General features: G+C 39.0%; 1 protein-coding gene across 2 annotated transcripts in view; it reads right to left on the reverse strand.

Moving 5' to 3' along the window:
- Window positions 1–874: 874 nt before the first annotated feature.
- Window positions 875–19,306, reverse strand: part of ano5b (anoctamin 5b) — a 35,604-nt gene continuing 17,172 nt past the window's right edge. For both annotated transcript variants that reach the window (XM_047581029.1, XM_047581030.1), the window contains 19 exons: window positions 18,562–18,626; window positions 16,128–16,235; window positions 14,064–14,132; window positions 13,623–13,907; window positions 12,177–12,296; window positions 11,253–11,368; window positions 11,023–11,157; window positions 9,832–9,937; window positions 9,217–9,277; window positions 8,476–8,627; window positions 8,316–8,390; window positions 7,962–8,187; window positions 7,705–7,883; window positions 7,529–7,626; window positions 5,804–5,934; window positions 5,514–5,719; window positions 5,086–5,267; window positions 3,774–3,879; window positions 875–3,683 (listed from right to left, as the gene is read on the reverse strand). In XM_047581029.1, coding sequence (XP_047436985.1) covers window positions 3,459–3,683; window positions 3,774–3,879; window positions 5,086–5,267; window positions 5,514–5,719; window positions 5,804–5,934; window positions 7,529–7,626; window positions 7,705–7,883; window positions 7,962–8,187; window positions 8,316–8,390; window positions 8,476–8,627; window positions 9,217–9,277; window positions 9,832–9,937; window positions 11,023–11,157; window positions 11,253–11,368; window positions 12,177–12,296; window positions 13,623–13,907; window positions 14,064–14,132; window positions 16,128–16,235; window positions 18,562–18,626 — 2,645 coding nt within the window. In that variant the 3' untranslated portion in view covers window positions 875–3,458. The remainder of the gene's footprint in view (window positions 3,684–3,773; window positions 3,880–5,085; window positions 5,268–5,513; window positions 5,720–5,803; window positions 5,935–7,528; window positions 7,627–7,704; window positions 7,884–7,961; window positions 8,188–8,315; window positions 8,391–8,475; window positions 8,628–9,216; window positions 9,278–9,831; window positions 9,938–11,022; window positions 11,158–11,252; window positions 11,369–12,176; window positions 12,297–13,622; window positions 13,908–14,063; window positions 14,133–16,127; window positions 16,236–18,561; window positions 18,627–19,306) is intronic.

A 19,306-nucleotide genomic window follows, 5' to 3' on the forward strand; every position in this document is an offset into this window, starting at 1 on the left:
TGAGACCAGAGTAGAATAGTTTGGTTTAAATGTTTGGAGATTAATTCCACACTGAATTCCAGCATCAGAACCTAATTGCTTCCAGAAAGTTTCCAGAAGATGCTTCAGGTCAGAGTGAGTCAGTATCAGCTGAGAGGGATTTTCAAATTCAAAAAAAACAAAGACGTGTAACAGTAAAAGGTGTAAATTTATGGAACAACTCAGAAACAGAAATTAATTGATGTCATACACTTTATAGATTTAAATATATATATTATTAGTCAATATAAAACAACATTATGAACAAAGGGGTTTTCATGTAGATAGATATGAACAGATGAGTCATTTACTTGAATAGTTAAATTCACAAAGTATAATATCTGAGTTTCATTTGTTTTATTGGGTTTTCTTTGTCCACTTTCAGGACTTGGGTGAAACTCTGCTGATGTTAGAGTCATTTTTTATGCAGAAATGTAGAGATATAAATTATATTTCACGTATATTTCTATTTTTCCACATTTGTTTTTTTACTTGTTCATCTGTTTGAGCAGTTTTCACGTTGACCTGTAGAAGTTTCAGTCATCACCTGTGAGAATCTCCTTTGAGAACAGACGTGTTGAGTCCAGCTTAATTTAAAATAAGTAACATAAGAAGAAACAATAATAAGATAAATAACTAAGTTAACATTTAAGTCAGGGAAAAGTAGGAGTGGATGCAGTTTGTAAGAAATCTTAAATCTTATTTACGATTCTCCAACACATATTAACACATATTCAGTTTATCTCAAAGGTCACATCCAAATATCTGCGTGTAGAGACAGTTTATTTTAAATGTGTGTGTTGTATTGTAGAGTATAGATGACAGTGTGTGTGCAAAACCAAAGAAAGAGCCTCCGTCAAACAGAACTTTCGCCAGTTTATTGTGGTTATTGACCGATTTATTCAGTTCCTGCTCAGATGAGTACAGAGAATTCAGAACAGGACTAAAATATTTACACGGCGACATTTCGTGCACAAAACGACGACAGGAACGGCAGCGGCAGCAGCAGCAGCGGCGACAAACGATGTTCAACAGATTCAGTTAGGAAACGTCTTTACAAAATCATACAAAAAGAAACGAGTAAACACACGTTTAAGGCATTCGTTTGTGGGAGGGCGACGTCGTGCACCTTCCGGCGTCACGTTTGAAAAAATGCTGTCAGGCGTCTGCAACAAGTCATCGACAAACAGGAGGTGGTTTTTATTAATCCTGAGATCGGAAGGAGCCAGGCTGGTAGATGGAGTAAGAACTGCATCTCTTATGGTGTGAATCCCAACGAGGTTTTGGTAGAAACACGGAGATTTAGATGAATATTAAGAACAGGAGATTAAAAAAAAACAAAAAAACTTATACATCTGTAGGGATATTGTCATGTACAGAACATTTTTTGAACTTGTCCAGCCCTATAATGTAAATCTGGTTGAAGAACTGAAAGAGCAGAAAAGAGGATTAAAGACGAACTCTAAACAGAAAAGCTTCAGACTACAGAGCAGAAACACAACAATATATTAATTGCACGTTTAAACCGACTCTCATATTCTTTGTATCAGTCTTTACTGACGTTCATCCCTACAGTCACCGGAGTCATCTCAAAGAGGAAAATACCAAATACGGTTCAAACGCGTTCTTCTCTTCTGTAAAAGGTCGTAGCATGAATTGGTCCCAGAGCAGGTCGGCAGTAGACAGAGACTCTTTTACGTACGTGTGAAAATAAAATCCTTAGAAGGAGAAACGTTCTCAAATAAACGAGTTAGAAACAAAACAAATCTGAGAATAATGAGTTAGTTTAACAAAGCGGTTGGTTAGTTTCAGCACGTTATCGATTACACTCTGTTATAAGACACTTTCTCATTAGTTTGAAGTTTGAAAAAGTTAAGGTACGTTATTATTTTATTATTCCAAAAGAAGTTTCTCATTCCACTGACTTTTAAATCATGTGAAATGTTTAAACTTTCTCATTGCTATGACTTCCTGATAATTATAAACAGAGCATCTACAAATAATGTAAAAACATTCAGGACTTTATTTTAAGTTTTAAGTTACAAACTTTTTGAGAAAGTGTCTAGTTTGTAGATGAAACTTCTGTCATTTTCATATTATAATGACTTACAAACTCTTTTTTTTTTTATAATATACTAAGTCTGTTATTCTCTTGTATCTGTTAAACATTAACTGGTTTCAAGAAAGTTACAGAAACTTTTGTTGTTGATATTAAAAAAGCAAACTTATTTGAGATGTTAAGTCATTTTTAAGATTTTTAAATATATGATAATTTTGTTAATTTCTAATAATCAAGTGTCTAACCATTATTATTATTATTATTATTATTATTATTATTATTTTTCCATGCCGTTACTGGAGTTTTATTAGTGTTTCATCATTTTGAAAGTTAGTAATTAGGTTAAAATACTAACTCATGATTTCAGGAAAGTTTCACATTACTTCTCATTATAATGACTTATAGTTAGTGTGAATAAATAATGTAAATCACTAACTATTAAATCAGTTTGAGAAAGTATCTCAGTCTTTAATTTTGAAATATTTAACTCATTATTTAAGGAAACTTTCTCCTTATAATAACTGACTTTGGAAAGTTTAATTCTTTTTGAGATAATAAGCGAAAGAGTCTAATTATTTTAAAACATGTCGTCATCATTTTAGGCTTCGAGCCTTTAGGAAGTTTCTCATTAGGTTAATAGACACTAACTCGTTATTTCAGGAAAGTTTCGCGTTATTTCTAGAAGTTTTCTCGTTGTAATGACTTATGCAGCTGCTGATTGTTACAGCGTCACTGCAGCAGGTTGGAGGTACTCGGGTTTTTAATGCACATTTCTTTATTTTTAAGAGTTTTCCCTAAACATGACACACGGTCACATGACCAGACTGACACTGTAGTCGCCCCGATGTAGAACTTCATTACTCCTGTTAAACATCTGCGTTCCATCTCATTTATTTAAACATCTGTTTTCTACCTTCATATTTTAATTATATAAATTTACAACCACCACTGGCGTCTTCTTTTCTAAATCTTGAATTCACGTTAGAACAACATGCACCGCATTCATCTCTTTACAGGACAGACCATCAAACTTTATGCTCAACATCACAGCTCTATCAGCACGTACAGAGGTTATTTCGTCCAGGACAAACAGACGGTCTGGAGACAGGACAGAGGGAAGCGTTGTTTTCCAGAAGAAAAACTCTTTTTATGGCACAGCAGTGTCTCACTAAAGAAGATGACTCTTAAACAAAATGTAACGTTGGACTGGATTTTCTCTGACGCCACTTTAAAGATCCTAATATAGGAGTTAACGTCTGTACAAAAAAAAAACAATAATAATAACAAAGAAACAGTGTGTTTATCCTCAGAGACAGGAGCCCTTTAAATACAGAACGGATGTTTCCTGTGAGGTTTGGTTACTGAAGGTACGAGGCGGCGGCTACAGGCACTCGGACAACACTTCATGCTTGTCCATGCTCAGGGACGTTTCCGACGGCGGCTCCGTGATGAAGCTGGCGCTCAGCTGCATTTTCAGCTTCTCCACCTCGTATTTATGCAGGTACTCTTGGATCAGGTAGCGTTCCCGTTTAATCCGCGCCTTCACGTCCGACGGGACGTCCGGGATCATCCACGCCACGAAGAACTTCACCACGAACACCACGTGCTGCGGAGCGAGAGACGTTTTATTGTTTTTACATAGATGAGATCCTTCAGTTTTGAGCATTTGTTTAATACATAAGCTGCGTTTTCTTACTTCCATGATAATAATGAAGGCCATTTTGGCTGCTAGGATGTGCCAGAACTGCATGGTGTGTGTGTACTTGTTGATGTGGTCGGGGGGGTGACGATAATCCCGGTATCTGTGCAGGACAACAAGCAGAGTTACAATCGTGCAGTCAGAGATGTGTCACTCGTGTAATCGTTGAATGTTGACGGAAAACTTAACAGATAAACATTTGGCTGCTACATTCTCATCTACACATCCAGCAGATCGACACTCAACTCCCAAAAACTTTAAAGAAAGGACATAACAGTTTTCAGATGGATAACACCCACAGATGTTTCTAATTAAACCCCAACTCAGGTCGACAGGCAGGGAGAACATGCAAACTCCACCCAGAAAGGCCCGAGCCATGCGTGGGTGGATGCTGTGTTTTTGGTTTTGTCAAGTCTGTGCCTGTGTAATGCGTGTGTAACCTGACTAGGGATGGAAACTGTTAAGGTTTTATCTGAAACCAGAACTTTTGAAACGGTGCCAGCGCTTAAAGAATGAAAACATACAAACTTTGTCCAAAAACTGTGCCTTTTTTTTTTTTTTTATCTCTAAGGATTTTGTGAGGTGCGAGTTGAACAGAACATTAATTTAAATAATATAAATGCAACTACGACTAAGAAATAAATGAACCGATATAAAATAAATAATAAAACCAGTGGCGTGGGGTCCATTTGGCTAAAGACGCTACATTTCTGGTCTTTTAATAAAATGCTACGTATGGTCAGATGTTGAATCTAATTCCCTTGTTGCAGGTTGACCAGTCTGCATCTTTAGAGGTGAAGTCCAGACAAACTTTAGACAAACGTTTGGCCTTGGACAGTTTGAAGGTTCACTTCCATCCATGCAAGTGAAAAACTGATGTCGCGTGTAACGTTGGCGCAGCAATAGAGCTAAACCGGCTAAGCTAATTAAAAATTCAGAATGAAGCACCTGGTTGCTCCTGTTTGCATCAACGCTGATGCCGTCATGGTGTCAGTACCCATCCCTAACCATGACCTGGATCACGACTGACAAACTTCACACACATTAACTCCTGATAAGTAAAATACCTGTGTATCTTTATCCATCTGTCAGTGGTTTAATGAATAAAATGTTCACTGAATATTCCTGAAGCTGGAGACTATGAGACTGGAGAGCATGAAGAGGGTTTGTAGCTACATGCAACTCATTGGAGGATGTTGTTTCCCTAATGTGCAAAATGCAGGGTCATGTTTACGACACTGCACGCGTCAGGCGTCTGCAACAAGTCATCAATCAGCAGAGAATCCAGAGATTAGACAGAGCCATGTACCTGCAGGTGGAGGTGCTGTTGTCAAACCAGTCGTCCTCCGGCATGTTCTTAGGACTTATCTCTGAGACGTTGTATATGGACAGGCTGTTGTTGACGTAGCCTCTCATGCTGTTCTCTTTACTGTACGCGTACAGATACACCATCCGGGGGATCATGTCCGAGGTGAACGCCATGATGAACGCCTGAGACGGAGGGTCAGAGGGGGGAAACTTTATTTGATCAAGCGAAACATTTATGCACAATAATCTGCTTTTTTGCACCAATTAGCTCAACGTCCACGTTCACTGATCCTAGTTATTATATTTATATTCCATTTCTGAAATCTCCTGCCCTCACTGTATGAGCTATATTTCGTACCTAATTCTGTGCTACTGGGGATAAATAAACGTCGTCTTATGTCTTAGTACAAAAAAAACTAAAACACTAACGTTGGTAACAACGGACAAAATGGCCACTGCGTTGAGAATCTCCTGCCACGCTCCGATGTTTCGGGCCTTGGACGCCACCGGGCGTCTGAACTGGGTGGTGAACTTCCAGGCGTCCACCCTGATTTCTAGGATGTTGTTGCAAAGGGCCAGGAGGGGGGCCAGGGGGAAGGAGGCCACGAACAGAGTGATGAAGCCAAACTGGATCACTGAAACCACAGAGAGTTGACATTCCCAGTAAATACACGTCGCTTTTTCATAAGATATTAAAAACGCGCCGTGAAGTAACTCACCCATCTCCAGGTACTCGTAGAACAAACCCAGCTGGCTGAAGTTCTGCAGGACGTGGTCCTGCTCCCAGCGGCTGTAGTGGTTCTCGGGGTTGTGGCGTCCTCTCCTGCTGCTCCACCAGTTGCGTATCAATCTGTCGAGGAACCCGTGAAGAAGAATAACTCGTTAAACTGCAACTCCCTGCAAATTATTCTAATGAAAGATTAACAACCACTCCCTGGTTTACGTGCACAGGCTGATTCCAACAGAGTGACACGCTCAGATTTATCTTTCATTTATGTTTCACAGCCTGTGACCTTTTCTCCAGATACTGGAACTGATCGTGGATTATTATTGTGTGTTTTTTTTATTTATTTGTAACGGTCGAGTGCGGAAAAGCATTGACATTTGCAGAACAAGTGTCCGATACACGCGTATAACGTGCAGTAAATCATTCAGTTTCAGGTATTCTGGAGGAAAAAATGGGCAAATCACTCACTCACAGGACATTTTCTGACTCTTTTATAGTCAAAATAACATGTAATATATAATAAAGATGAGGCCAAAGTGTTAAAGGGTAAATATGTAACATTATGACCACCTTCCTAATATTGTGTAGGTCTCCCTTGTGCCTCCAAACCAGTTCATCAGAAAATAGACATGGGTCTATATTAGGTCTACAGGACGATGTTAGTGGGTTTTTTTTTTTTTAGGGGAGGGGCCTCTGTGAATCATCCTACAGATACTTAATCAGGTTGGGATCTAGTGAATTTGGAGGCCAGGTCAACACCTTGTGATGTTATTCGTGTTTTTTTGAGTTGTTCTTAAAGCATTTATTGTTGTTGCATCCTTCTGCCATCAAGGATTGTCATTACTATGGGATGGGGGGGTGGGGGGTCCTGGTCTGGTCTGGTTTAGGTGGGTGTCTCATGGCGCGTTGCATTTACCTTGGAGGGTAGAAGTCATCACTGGGAATGACGTCACACCTGAGTAATCGGCGTTATGAAAACTAGACGACCGCGTCCATGAAAGCTCTCGGCTCGTCCGAATATAACTCAGTGTGTTCGATATTTACATTCTTTGAGTGCAGAGTGAAATTAAATAAAGTAATATAACTTACTATGATGTTAAACTTAAGCTATTTAAGTTCCACAAACTGTAAATGGAACAGATAACTTGAACTAACCATGATTTTTTTTTTTAACTAGAATTATTCACAGTGATGAAATCCACAAGACCACACGAGGCAGAAATTTATAAAAAAATATTCAAAAGTTTTAATTGTTTCATTTAAATGTAGAAAAATACACTAGTAATCACATTTTGCCACAGTGGTGTTTGTCTCTGTTTTGGTTTTAGCAGGTTATTGTTTTTAGCCGTTGTTAGCACGATATGGGTTTGTAGTTCTCATATAACACATAAAAAACTTAAATTACACCGTAACAGCATTTCAACATATGCATGTGGAAAAATACTGTCTGTACGACCGATTTAATGCAACAAAAACTAATCCGAAGTGCTAAAAGTAACTCAACTCGGGGGTCGTGAGGATTCTACGAGTTTCCGAGTAGGAAATCAGAATTCGAGGTGCGTTCCAGTTGAAAATTACAACTCCGAACTCTGAAATTCTGACTTCTGAGTACGAACGTCACACTGAATTGTCACAAGACGGTGGATGTTGTTTACTTCTCCTGGCAGTGGTCTTAATGTTGTGGCTGTTCGGTAAATGAACGATGTGTTTGACTCACGGCAGCAGAGCTTCCTGAATATTTCCCCACAGCTGTTTCCCGACCATGACGATGACCAGCTGAGTGGTCAGCTCTATCAGACATCCTCCGGGGTCACACTAGGACACAAACACCACCTTTTATTCACCGAAAGTTCACCGAAAGTTTTATATTTCGCTTATAAAAAAAAAACTCACCTCCTCGTTCCTCATCTCCGTCCATTTCCCAAACATGTACGAGTACTTCTCGGGAGAACCCACGAACTTGCCTTTGAAGAAGGCCACGTAAAAACAGGACGAGTAGCAGTTGACGAACTGGAACAGGAACATCTTCATGGTCAGCCTGTTCTCGTACTCCAGGTGCGTTTTGGGGATTTCTGCAGGAAATGTCATGTGTTGTTACGATCACAGCAAAACCTGTGTGTGCGTCCGATAAAAAAAAACCATCTCCTCACCCATGTCAGTGATCCACACGGCCACCTGCTCGTAGAAGTAGTTGAGGATCATGATGATGACGAAGTTGAGGCAGGAGGCGGTGACGGAGGTGGCCAGCTGTGGAGTGATGAACCTGCCCACCACCTGGATCTTCCTCATGGGGTCTTTAATGATGCTCGCGAAGGCTGCGTACACGGCCAGCCTGTACGCTATGACCCCGATGACACAGGCCAGGATCAGAGAAATCTGCAGACAAGCGCACACACACATATAACGAAGCCGTTAGCGGTGCGTGACGATGCACTCATTTACCTGCTTTGCGTCATTTAAATCTCGCATAAAACACCACACAAATGAGGTGAATAATCAATTACCCAGAATAAAACCGTGGCTCCGGACAGGCAGAAGCGAGCACACTTGCTGGTGACGGGGAGATACGGTTCCATTTCCTGAAAGGTTGATGAATGTAATAGTTTTCACACGCTGATTATAATTTAATTCAACGATAAACTGCAGAGCCGTCGGTCACTGCACCTGCGTGATCTTGTTCAGCCTCCGGTTCGTGCATCTGATCTCAAACTCCGGGCGGATCTGAAGCTGCTGCTGCTCCTCCTCGAAGTCCACCAGGTCCCACTCGTACTCCAGCCGGGCCTGACGCCTCTTCCAGAACTCCAAGAACAGAGTCACTGGAAAACAGATTCGGGTTCAATCTAAATCTGTTAAAAAATATTTAGTGTATTCTATGAAGAAAAACCGCACTGACGCTTTGAAATTATTGTATTTTGACCCAAATTATGCCTGAAAAAATAATAATAACATGATATAACATGATATGTTTTTGGTCCGGGTGGATACATGCAGCAGAGGAGAATTGTAAATGTGTGATTGTGTAGAGACAGGAATAATTAGCTGTAGTCTAAATCAGATAAACAACATTAAACTCTTCAGTTTATTTAATTCCTGTAGGAAAAGTGATCTTAAATGACTTCTCCTGTGATCTGGTGCATTAATATAATGGTAGAGGAAACACTGGATCCACTTTTTTTGCTTCTTTTATGGCCTTAATCATGCTTTGGCTTTTACCCAAACTTAAAACAGAGAGGGCTTGTGTTGAGTTTTTGAAGTGTAATGTGTTTCATCTGCTCCTTGGCTAAATGTTCTCCCTGACTGTAGTTCCTGGCCCACGGCGCGCGGGCAGATCAACCCCCTGCTTGTTTCCTGACAACATAAACGCACTAGCAACTTAGTCCGGGGCCGAAGCAGACTGACACTTACCCCAGATCCCCATAAATATGGCAAAGAATACCGTGCCCTCATTATCAAACAGATGGGATTGCTGGAAGAGACAAAATGGAAAAGGACGAGTACGTCAGAGAAGCTCAGGGGGCGACACGCTGGGAAGAAACAGTGTGACGCACTGGTCACTCAGCAAGATGCAGCTCGTTTCACATATGTGGTGATTAACCCAAAACACGCGCACTGATCAGGCATAACATTATGACCACCTTCCTCATATTGTGCAGGTGTCGCATGTTGTAAAAAAACAGTTGTGACTCATCAGAGAACAGGATGTTGCATCATTGCTATAGAGTGGGGGGGTCTGGTCTGGTCTAGGTGGGGGCTACATGTCTAAGTAACATGAATTAGCACCAGGTCCAAAAGTTTCCCAGCAGAAAACTGAATTGTCAGAAGATGGTTTAAATGTTATTCACTTCTCCCGTCGGTGGTCATAATGTTGTGGCTGATCGGTGTAAAGACATAAAGTAACAGTTTTAATTTATTTTTTTATTATTTAACTATAACTGGAGACACATGAACTTTACTTAGGTTAAAAATCTTAAATCCAAGTGTGTAATATGCACATAAATGTAAATGAAGTGAGATAATTACCCAGGACGAGAGACACGTGGAGTTGAGCTTCCAAAAAGGACACTTTTTATCACACAGAGGACACATCATGATGTTTCCTCCAATATCAGGGTCACAAATCTCTTTGCTAAAAAAAACAACAAAACAAACAAACAAAAACAAAAAATTAAAAGTTGAGTCTGACTATTTACTTAAAGAAACATTTTGAATTGTTGAGGCCTAATAGATTAGAGTTAGATAGATCACTTAAAGATGAAAGGAAGACAAAAACATGTAGATCTGTTGCTGTTTTTCATGGTTTCTCAGGAGGTTGTAGTTTAGATGTCTCATGTTGTTGCGTCCATGCAGTTAACTGACTGTTCCCTGTCTCAGTGTGATGGTGACACGTGCTTAAAGCAAAAGGTTTAAAGTAAAAGAGTTTGAGTATCCATTTAGTTCAGAGTTCAGTTTTCTGTCCCCGACTTCATCCGTGTTTTCGATGCGTAGCTTAAAACGTTGCAGAATGCAAACGATGCCAGAGACGTCGCTAGTTTGTCAAACTACTACTAATTATTATTATTATTATTACACTGGGTGAGGAAATCAGACACAGTGAAAATGTTAAACAATTTGTGAAGCTTTTTTAAAAAAAATATTATTGTTGTTGTTATTATTATTATTATTATTATTTAGTAGAGGAGGAAGAAAACATTGACCGATGACATATTAATACTGACCAGGGGTGAGGCCGGATAAGTGAGTTGCTATCTGTTATTTGTAATTTAATTAAGAGTCTCCTGTTTATTGTACGTTGTCTATTTAATCGGTGAAGAGCTTATTGTATATTGTACATCCTCTATTCTATTTCTTATTTATTTAAATATAATTTCCTGGAGGGAGACATCCCAAAGGTATCAATAAAGTCAAGTGTAAGTCTGCTTCCTTCGACTCCTTCTCCAACATCACCAGTAATTTAAGTTACTCATTGGAAGCATTTATATTTTTCTGTCTTTTGTTTCTTTTTCAATACATTTGATGCATTTCTTTTCTTTTGAATGTTCAAACTAAACTAACTGTTTTGCATTGCAACAACAAACACAGTCAACAAAGACACACAATAACTGATCAACACAGAGGCTGAGGCCACGACTTTAGCTCACAACACAGTGAATGTTTGCTACCACCGCTGCAGCCAATGGTTGTGAGCTCTCTGCTGCCCCTAGTGGCACCGACCTGGATATGTTGTCGTCATAGCTGAGGACTCCGTAGGTGAAACATATGAGCCCCATGACCGCGGCGAAGAACAGCATCTCCGTGTAGAAGCCCAGCCACGCGAAGTAGATCCCAATCTTCTCCCCGTAGTACTTCCTGTTACCGGAGAACACATTTCGTTTTTTATAATATCACACACATGGGTGGAAAATGACACACTGGATGTGATTAATTTATTTTTTTTATTTTACCTGATGAGGTTCAGAGGCTGCACTTTGTAAAAGCACAGAAATCTGGCCCAGTGTCTGTACAGGTTGAAGCGTTCGCTCTCACACTCAGCGTTTCTCGCTCGTTTCCAGTATCGACACTGAAACAAACACAAAAGCAAACAAACAAAAAAAAAACTGTGTAATACAATGAGGGACATGTTACATAAAATAAGTGAAATGATTGAAAAATGATGGAAAATTCGACCAGACAAGATGTTTTAAACCATATAAATCTATTCAGCCTCAAACGACTCATGGATTATCTCATAACTAGTGTTTTTAGACTCAAAAGAAACAGGTTTGTGTTGATGTGAGACTCTGGTGGATTTCATCTATGAGCTTATGTAGGACAATAAATCACAATAAATCAGTTAATTTTATTTGGTTATTTTTGGAGATTAAAAAGGAGAAGATGCTTTTTGTGTTGTTTGTGTTCATGTAAAACTTTTTTACTTTTTAGTACCAGTAGTATTTTAATTCAGCCACAGTACAATAAATACAGATATTCAGTATAAACATGTAACAGACTCAGGCTCAGAAGCAAAGAATATTTATAAATACTGAACTACTCTCTAAACTATTTAAGCTGCCTTTCAAAAAAATAAATCCTTCACGTTTGTAGCTCTCAGTAATAAAAATGAGTTGCACATATTGAATTTCCATCGTTCCAAAATTTAACTCCAGTTACAGGAATGAATCTCGTGTTAACGCCTTTTTTTGTAAAACCTATTTGCATATTAAATGAACTTTGTCTGGGTTCTGGGAATAATTCTGATTTTGCTCTAAACATTATTTGCCTTATTTTATAATAGAATAAATCTTTCATCTTCATAACATGAGGATTTAGGAACAATGACGTTGTGTGAGTGTAATAATTGGTTTTAGTGATGATGCGTATGTTCTTACATCGTGGAGGGGGAAGGCGGCCGTGTACGTCCCGTTACTGAGCAGACGCTTGATTCCCGTCTTGTCTCTGTCTTTCCGTCCCTCGTTGTAGTAGGGACACCGAGCCAGGATGTAGAACACCTGGAAACCGTGGCAACCAGGAGAGGATTTAGAGACAGATTAAAGGATTTGGATTAAACTTTTTATGCTTTTAACGCTTTCTACTTCGTTGTTGCACCAGGATTTATACTAGTACTTAAGTACGAGTACTTCATATCCAGCACTGATAAATACTACAGAGCACTGATAAATACTACAGAGTACTTCATATCCAGCACTGATAAATACTACAGAGTACTTTATATCCAGCACTGATAAATACTACAGAGTACTGATAAATACTACAGAGTACTTTATATCCAGCACTGATAAATACTACAGAGTACTAACAAATACTACAGAGTACTTTATAACCAGTACTGATAAATACTACAGAGTACTTTATATGCAGTTGTGATAATTACTATACAGTTTTTTATATCTAGCACTGATAAATACTACAGAGTACTAACAAATACTACAGAGTACTTTATATGCGGTAGTGATAATTGCTATGGTATTTCATATGCAGTACTGATAAATACTATAGAGTATTTTATATCCAGTACTGATAAATACTACAGAGTACTTGATATCTAGCACTGATAAGTACTACAGAGTACTTCATATGCAGTAGTGATAATTACTAGATGGTATTTTATATGCAGTACTGATAAATACTAGAGTACTTTTTAATCAGCGCTGATGAATACTACCAGAGTACTTTATATCCAGCACTGATAAATACTAAAGAGTACTTCATATGCAGTAGTGATAATTACGATATGGTATTTTATATGCAGTACTGATAAATACTAAAGAGTACTTTATATGCAGTACTGATAATTACTACAGTCTTTGATATACATTGTTGCTAATACTATAAGTACTTCACTGCTAATATTCGAGTGTTTGCACTATTACTAATACTATTGATTGTCTTATTTCATTACTGCTAAATACTACAAAGTATTTGATTTGCTCTACTATTAATGCTATAGAGTACTTTATTTGCACTACTACTTATACTACAGAGTACTTAATTTGCTCTATTATACTATACAGTACTTTATTTGCATTACTGCTAAATACTATGGATTACTCTTGCGCTGCTGAATTAGTTTGTTTTATGCAGTACTCTATATATTTTACTGTACTCTTATTTGTAATCACTTGTTATAAAGAGCCTCGTGTACTGCTGTGTACTTTAATACTGCCTTGGTTCTGTGTACACGTGTGAACGACAATAAAGTTTATTTATGAAGCTGTGAAGCTTTTAAAGAGTTTTAACTTCTAGAAACATAAACTAAAAACCTTCAGAAAGATCCAGACAACGTGACCAGGGAGTTCGTCGTCTCAGATACGTACTATTCTGTTTCTGGTGGACGGGGGGAAGAACGTGTCCTTGTCGCTGATGAGGAAGAAGTCTGTCTTGGCCTTGTCGAAGGGGTACGTGAAGTAGTCGGGCTGAGGGCGCGTGATGTTGTCCGGGAGGCGGAACGGGTGAGTGAGCCACTCCAGCGGGACGTCCTGACCGTGGGGGATGTCGCTCTCCTTGAAGGGAACTTTAATCTTCAGGACGTCGGCGTAGGCGGCGAGCACGTCCCACGGAGCGTGGAGCTTTAAGAAATACGTCTTCTGATCTTTGGAGTCCTGGAAAGAAGAATAGATGGAGGGAGGAGATGTTGAGATAACTTGTGATGTGTCTGAGCCTGAACCATCCCCTTTAAGACGTCCTTCTGTGGGCTTTCTGTGCCTCAGGTAGATGTCCACTAGATGGCGCCGGTGCTCCGTGCTGGACTTTCTTACCACTTTGTCCTCCGTCTCCAGCTCCAGTCCCGCTTTCTCAAGGTTGGCCTCAAACGCCCTCCTCCTTTCCTGTGGACGCACAAACCACAAGTATTGGAACCGCGCAGAAGTTTAACAAAATCCCAACTCTCACAATCTATGAATTATATTTCATTATTTGTTGAGATACATATTTTACAGAGGGGCAGGAAGACCGCGTCATAATGTACTTCTGATGAAATAATACAGCTAACACTTGGATAACAAATGGATTCAGTTAAAACCACATCACATACCTGAACCAATTAAACCATGTTGTCATTTGTTGTTGCCCCCAAAAAAGTGTGGGAAACAAATACAGTGACAACCATTAGAAACGTTTAAATATATGTTAACACCTAAATTCAATAGAACATATAACATTGAACTGTACGAAAACAGCATCAATTAATACATTAAACACTTAATATGAAAAATAAATGTTTTAAAAACCCATATAACACTTAACTCCGCCCCCAGTTGTTCCCAGTTCATGATGTGTGAATGGATTTGACTGTTGAGAGTTTTGAGAACCAACAAGATTTAGAAAAAACAATTTGTTGACTATTTACATTAAATCTCAGTGAAAAAGCATCAGATGAGGCAGCCAGTACTTCTGACGTAACAGCAGAGGGCGCTAGTGAGCCACAGGTTTAACCTTGTTCTGCTGTGGCTCTTCTTCCACACTGAGTCCATTTACTTTTATTTTCTCTTTCTGAATGGAAAAAACGGACAGTTTGTGCGTCTAAGATTAAAAAAATATATATTTAAAAGCACCAGGACGACGCCTGGATCAGAAAATGAAGCTTTAACAACTAAACGTGTTGACTGAGGTCACGCTCACTCATTTGTGTGTTTTTATTTTTGCACAATGGCTACTCTCGTTTGTGTTGAATGCAAATGCACCGTTTCTCTTATTCTGTCTCCGTCTGCACCGCTATAGATGTATGTAATGTATCAGTAAATACAGCAAAACCAGGGAAAATGTGGATTATCAGATCAAATTAAGGACAATTAGACTCAACAATGATCCATACGAACTAGTGTTGATTTAAAAAAGTGGATTAGTCTCAGTTAGGTTAAGTTAGTTTTAGGTCATTTCAGTTCTGGTAAATGAAGCTAAATAAGAGCTTAACTGAGAAGTAACGTTAGCCAAACAACACTATAGCATTAAAAGGATGATGAGGAGTGATAACAAATATTCAGTTTATTCTTTTATTCTTATTTATTGTTGGAATTAAAATAGTTACTGTCGGCTGCAACTACGCCAAAACAACCACATTCACAAACTTATCTGACAGAACCTCCGGGACCTGACTGAAGAAGTAACTTAAGGTTTGATTTCATCAAAAAATACAGCATAAATTAATATTAATACCTGACACTAAATGTGAACCACAACACCAGGTTTCTGTGTCTGGATTCCAGTTGTTTCTTCTTAATGCACTGATCCATTTTCTTTGGCAGATATCTGTATAAATATATCTCTGACTGCTTTTCAAATCAGTTGGTTCAGTCAATCACACAACAGCTCTTCACCATTTTTTTTTTTTAAATTTAACTTTACATTTTAGACGCTGTTAAATCCTATGATTCGAACTAATGCTGCTAATATTCATGATCAACTGTCACTTTTTGACACTCAGTGGCCGTAACCATGGAAACTTCTCTAGCTGTGAAGTTATGAAAGTTCATACCCTCTGTATGTGAGAAAAGAGTTCTCATGTAAGATATGAAATACAACCAGTTAGTGTGGAAGTTATTTCCACATGAAGTTATATTTCTCAGTCTCTGTCACTCACATATTAAACGTTACCATGGAAACAGCAGAATTATTTGAAATCAGTTCATTTCAGTGACCGTTTCAGGCCAAACCCATCATAACGTTTGCTCTGAGAGAATGTGCTGAGTCTAACTTCCTGTTCTGTTCCGCTTCTGAATCTTAATTGTGTAATCGTGTTATCACCGTTAGTCACTGAGCGGCACTGGAAAATTCTGAGCGGTCAAGTGACGCTTGACTTGCAGCTTCCCCCCGTTAACGCTCACCTGCTTCTTTTCTCCATCTTTGTCGTCCACGTAAGACAACACGAAGTCGATCCTGCGCACGCCGTCCCTGAAGAACACGGTGTCTTTGTTCGGTTGGAGTTTGTCCGTCTGGAGGAGAAACAGGAACAAAATAATGGTGCTTTTAGATTTTATTAAATGTTACACACATGCGTAGTGGGACAGAAGTTTTTCAAGAGAATGTGGTTTTAGTAGAAACGAATAAGTTTCTGGTGGTGGTGCAGTCGTTTTCTCACTAGATGAAAATACTGAATGAAAACTTATTTTATGCTTCAAGTTTTTGCATTTTAGTCTGAACATCTTTTCCCCCCGTTGTGTAAAATGACAGTTGTGCATCACATGCACAACTTGCACATGATCTGGTTAACTTATCTGATTTCCCTTGCACCTTGTTTTATTATTATTATTATTATTTTAGTAGGTGTTATAGTTCTTTTATTCATTTAGTCTTGTAGGAAAATTTTATTTTTATTGCACTACTTTTAAACAAACAATATTCAAACACTTTACAGAGCAAAGTGAAACTTTAAATTAGAATAAATGCTTAATAATGAAAAATACCGACCGTTAGCTTTGAGCTTTATGCATCCCTCATAGATACTTTGGAGTGTTATTTATTTATTTATTTTATTTTTAGATGACTGATCAGATTAGTTGTGTTACTCTGTGGGTCAGACACAACTCTGCTGCGTTCTTTGCATATAACTTGTTCTTGTTTCACGTCAACACGTCGCTCCTGCGTACACTCGCTTGTTATTTAGGCAGCTTGATGAAGCCTGAACCATGCGTTCGCCCCCTGGTGGTTGGCTGACTGCTGGCTGAGAAACTGCCTGATCAGATATGCAGCATTTTAAATGTAAATATCGCCGACAGTCAGGTTCATTTAATCGCATTTAATCAAAATCATGATCACGATTAAAATTCAATAAATTGTGCTGCTCTATTAGGAAGGAAACTTGCTAAATAAAAATGTGATTGTGTGCTCCAAGCTGCTGTTTTTAATCTGGCACAAATTATTTTATAGTTGTTGCTGTTTGTTATATTGAAATACATTTAATTTAACCAAAGCAGGTTGTGAAATGTCTGGTCTGAACTTTAGCTGGCGTCAGACAGATAAACGCTGTGAGTGCCCAGTCTGAACTCCACCCAGCAGCATTTTTTTATCAGACCTTTACACAGCAACGGTAACAGCAGCGTGGACACGGCTCATTACGGTGTTTATTCTTAGTGCGTTCAGACTGAATGAGAAACGTAAATATAACACCGTCTAATGGACTCGCAGCGTTATCAATTAGGAGCGGACAACACATCTGCCTGAAGGCTGAGAGGCAGAGTGAGCTCAGAGAGTTTATTTCCGTCCGGCTGTAAAAGAGATGAGATGAGATGAGATGAGAGGAGCTCTTTGAGTCGCGAGAGTCTTGTGACTCAGAGATCGGAGCGCTGAGTCAACAGGAGGTCACAGCCCACAACGTCTCACAAGCACAAAATAAACACTAACGTGAAAACAATCTCACGGCTGCAAGAAAAAATAAATGAATAAAGCTGTTGAAACAGTTTTAAAAGCAGATAGAGGCTTAAAAAAATACATATTTATTCAATTCACTTCCACCTCTTATTATCATGGCTTGGCACAAAGACTGGCAGCGGTCATGTTGTCACCATGAAGAAGGATATAGGAAACGGGAAGTTACAGCTGATCCCGGCCCAAAACACAAAACATAAAAAAACATTTATACAGACGGATGAATTGTCACATTGCACGCAAGTTGGAACAAAATTTAGTTTGGTAGCTATATCTAGTAACAGCTTTAGGTCAGGTTTAAAGGTAATAAAATACTAAAAAATATAATTAAATAAACTACATTACTGTAAATGTGGCAGAATTAGCTATTTCTTTTTTATCTGTAGTCCCTGGACTCGCTATGAGAGAGAGAAATGAACACATTTATTCATGACATTATAACAGACTGGTGCAGTTATAATCTTGCGGCTAAATTTTGAACATTTAAAACTCAGACTTCCCACAAACTGTTAACAGCTCTATGCATGGTCGTTGTGTAAAGTGGTGGAGGATGATTGTAGCCGAGGCAGACGGCTGAGTAACCTGAGACAGTGGCAGCAGCTTCTTACTGAAAGCACCAGCGCCATAAATAATGAATTATTTAATTCATAGACTTTAATCTGTGAGTTATTTAGTGACTCCTCTGCAGTTGTTGTCGTGATAATTGAGAAAAAAACATATTTGTAGCAGGCTGTAAACACGTTCATTTCAAAGCCGGGCTCTTTAAGGTGGAGGTCTGCAGAGGATCGACTCTCTGGAGGCTGATGCTTGGAGTGTTTTCTGCATCTGTATCCTGTATCATCTGTCTCTTTCCTCAGCAGGTGTTAAATATGCTGAAAATGCACCAGAACTCACCTCCGTGTGTCCAGGCAGTGGAGCTCTTTCAGATGAAGAGTTGATGCCATTTCCACTGGTTTCATCTGTGGAAAAGAAGTAAAAGAAAAAAAAACTGAATGAATAAGGGAAGAAAGTAGAATTCAGATGATACAAATGGTAACAACTGATGGTTACATAATATTATCACTAACAGTTTTATGCCGTTATGCTCTGATTTAAATTCCTTTTAAATTCTCATAATTAGATTCTACGTGTTTTCTTTAGTCTCTTTTTCTCTCTCTACTCTCCAGCCTCACGTGGGCGTTTCCCACCATATGAGCTTAAGCTTCTGTTCCAAGTTTATTCCCGTTAAAAGGGAGATTCTGTTCCTGCTGCCGTCGCCTTAGTGGCTCCTCTCGGGGTTTCAGGCTCTGGATAATGTAAAGCGCCTTGAGACCATTCGTATTGTTATTGGCGTTATCACTGTATGTAACGTTAACGCAAGTGACACACACGAGGGCGCTTATATGTTAATGAATTCATGTGCAGTCTTTTTAGTTATTTCTCTTTTCAAATCCAGACTTTGAGTCCTATAGATTGAGGGGAGGGGCTTCAGATACTTGATCAGTTTGGGATCTAGTGAACTTTGAGGCCAGGTCAACACCTTGTGCTGTTTTTATGTATTTCTGAGTTGTTCTTTAAGTGTTTTTGTGGTTGCATCCTGATGGGGAGGCCTGCTGCCATCAAGGAGTGTCATTGCTATGGGATGGGGGGTCTGGTCTGG

The sequence above is a fragment of the Mugil cephalus genome, chromosome 3 (assembly GCF_022458985.1).
Source record: "Mugil cephalus isolate CIBA_MC_2020 chromosome 3, CIBA_Mcephalus_1.1, whole genome shotgun sequence".
NCBI lineage: Eukaryota > Metazoa > Chordata > Actinopteri > Mugiliformes > Mugilidae > Mugil > Mugil cephalus.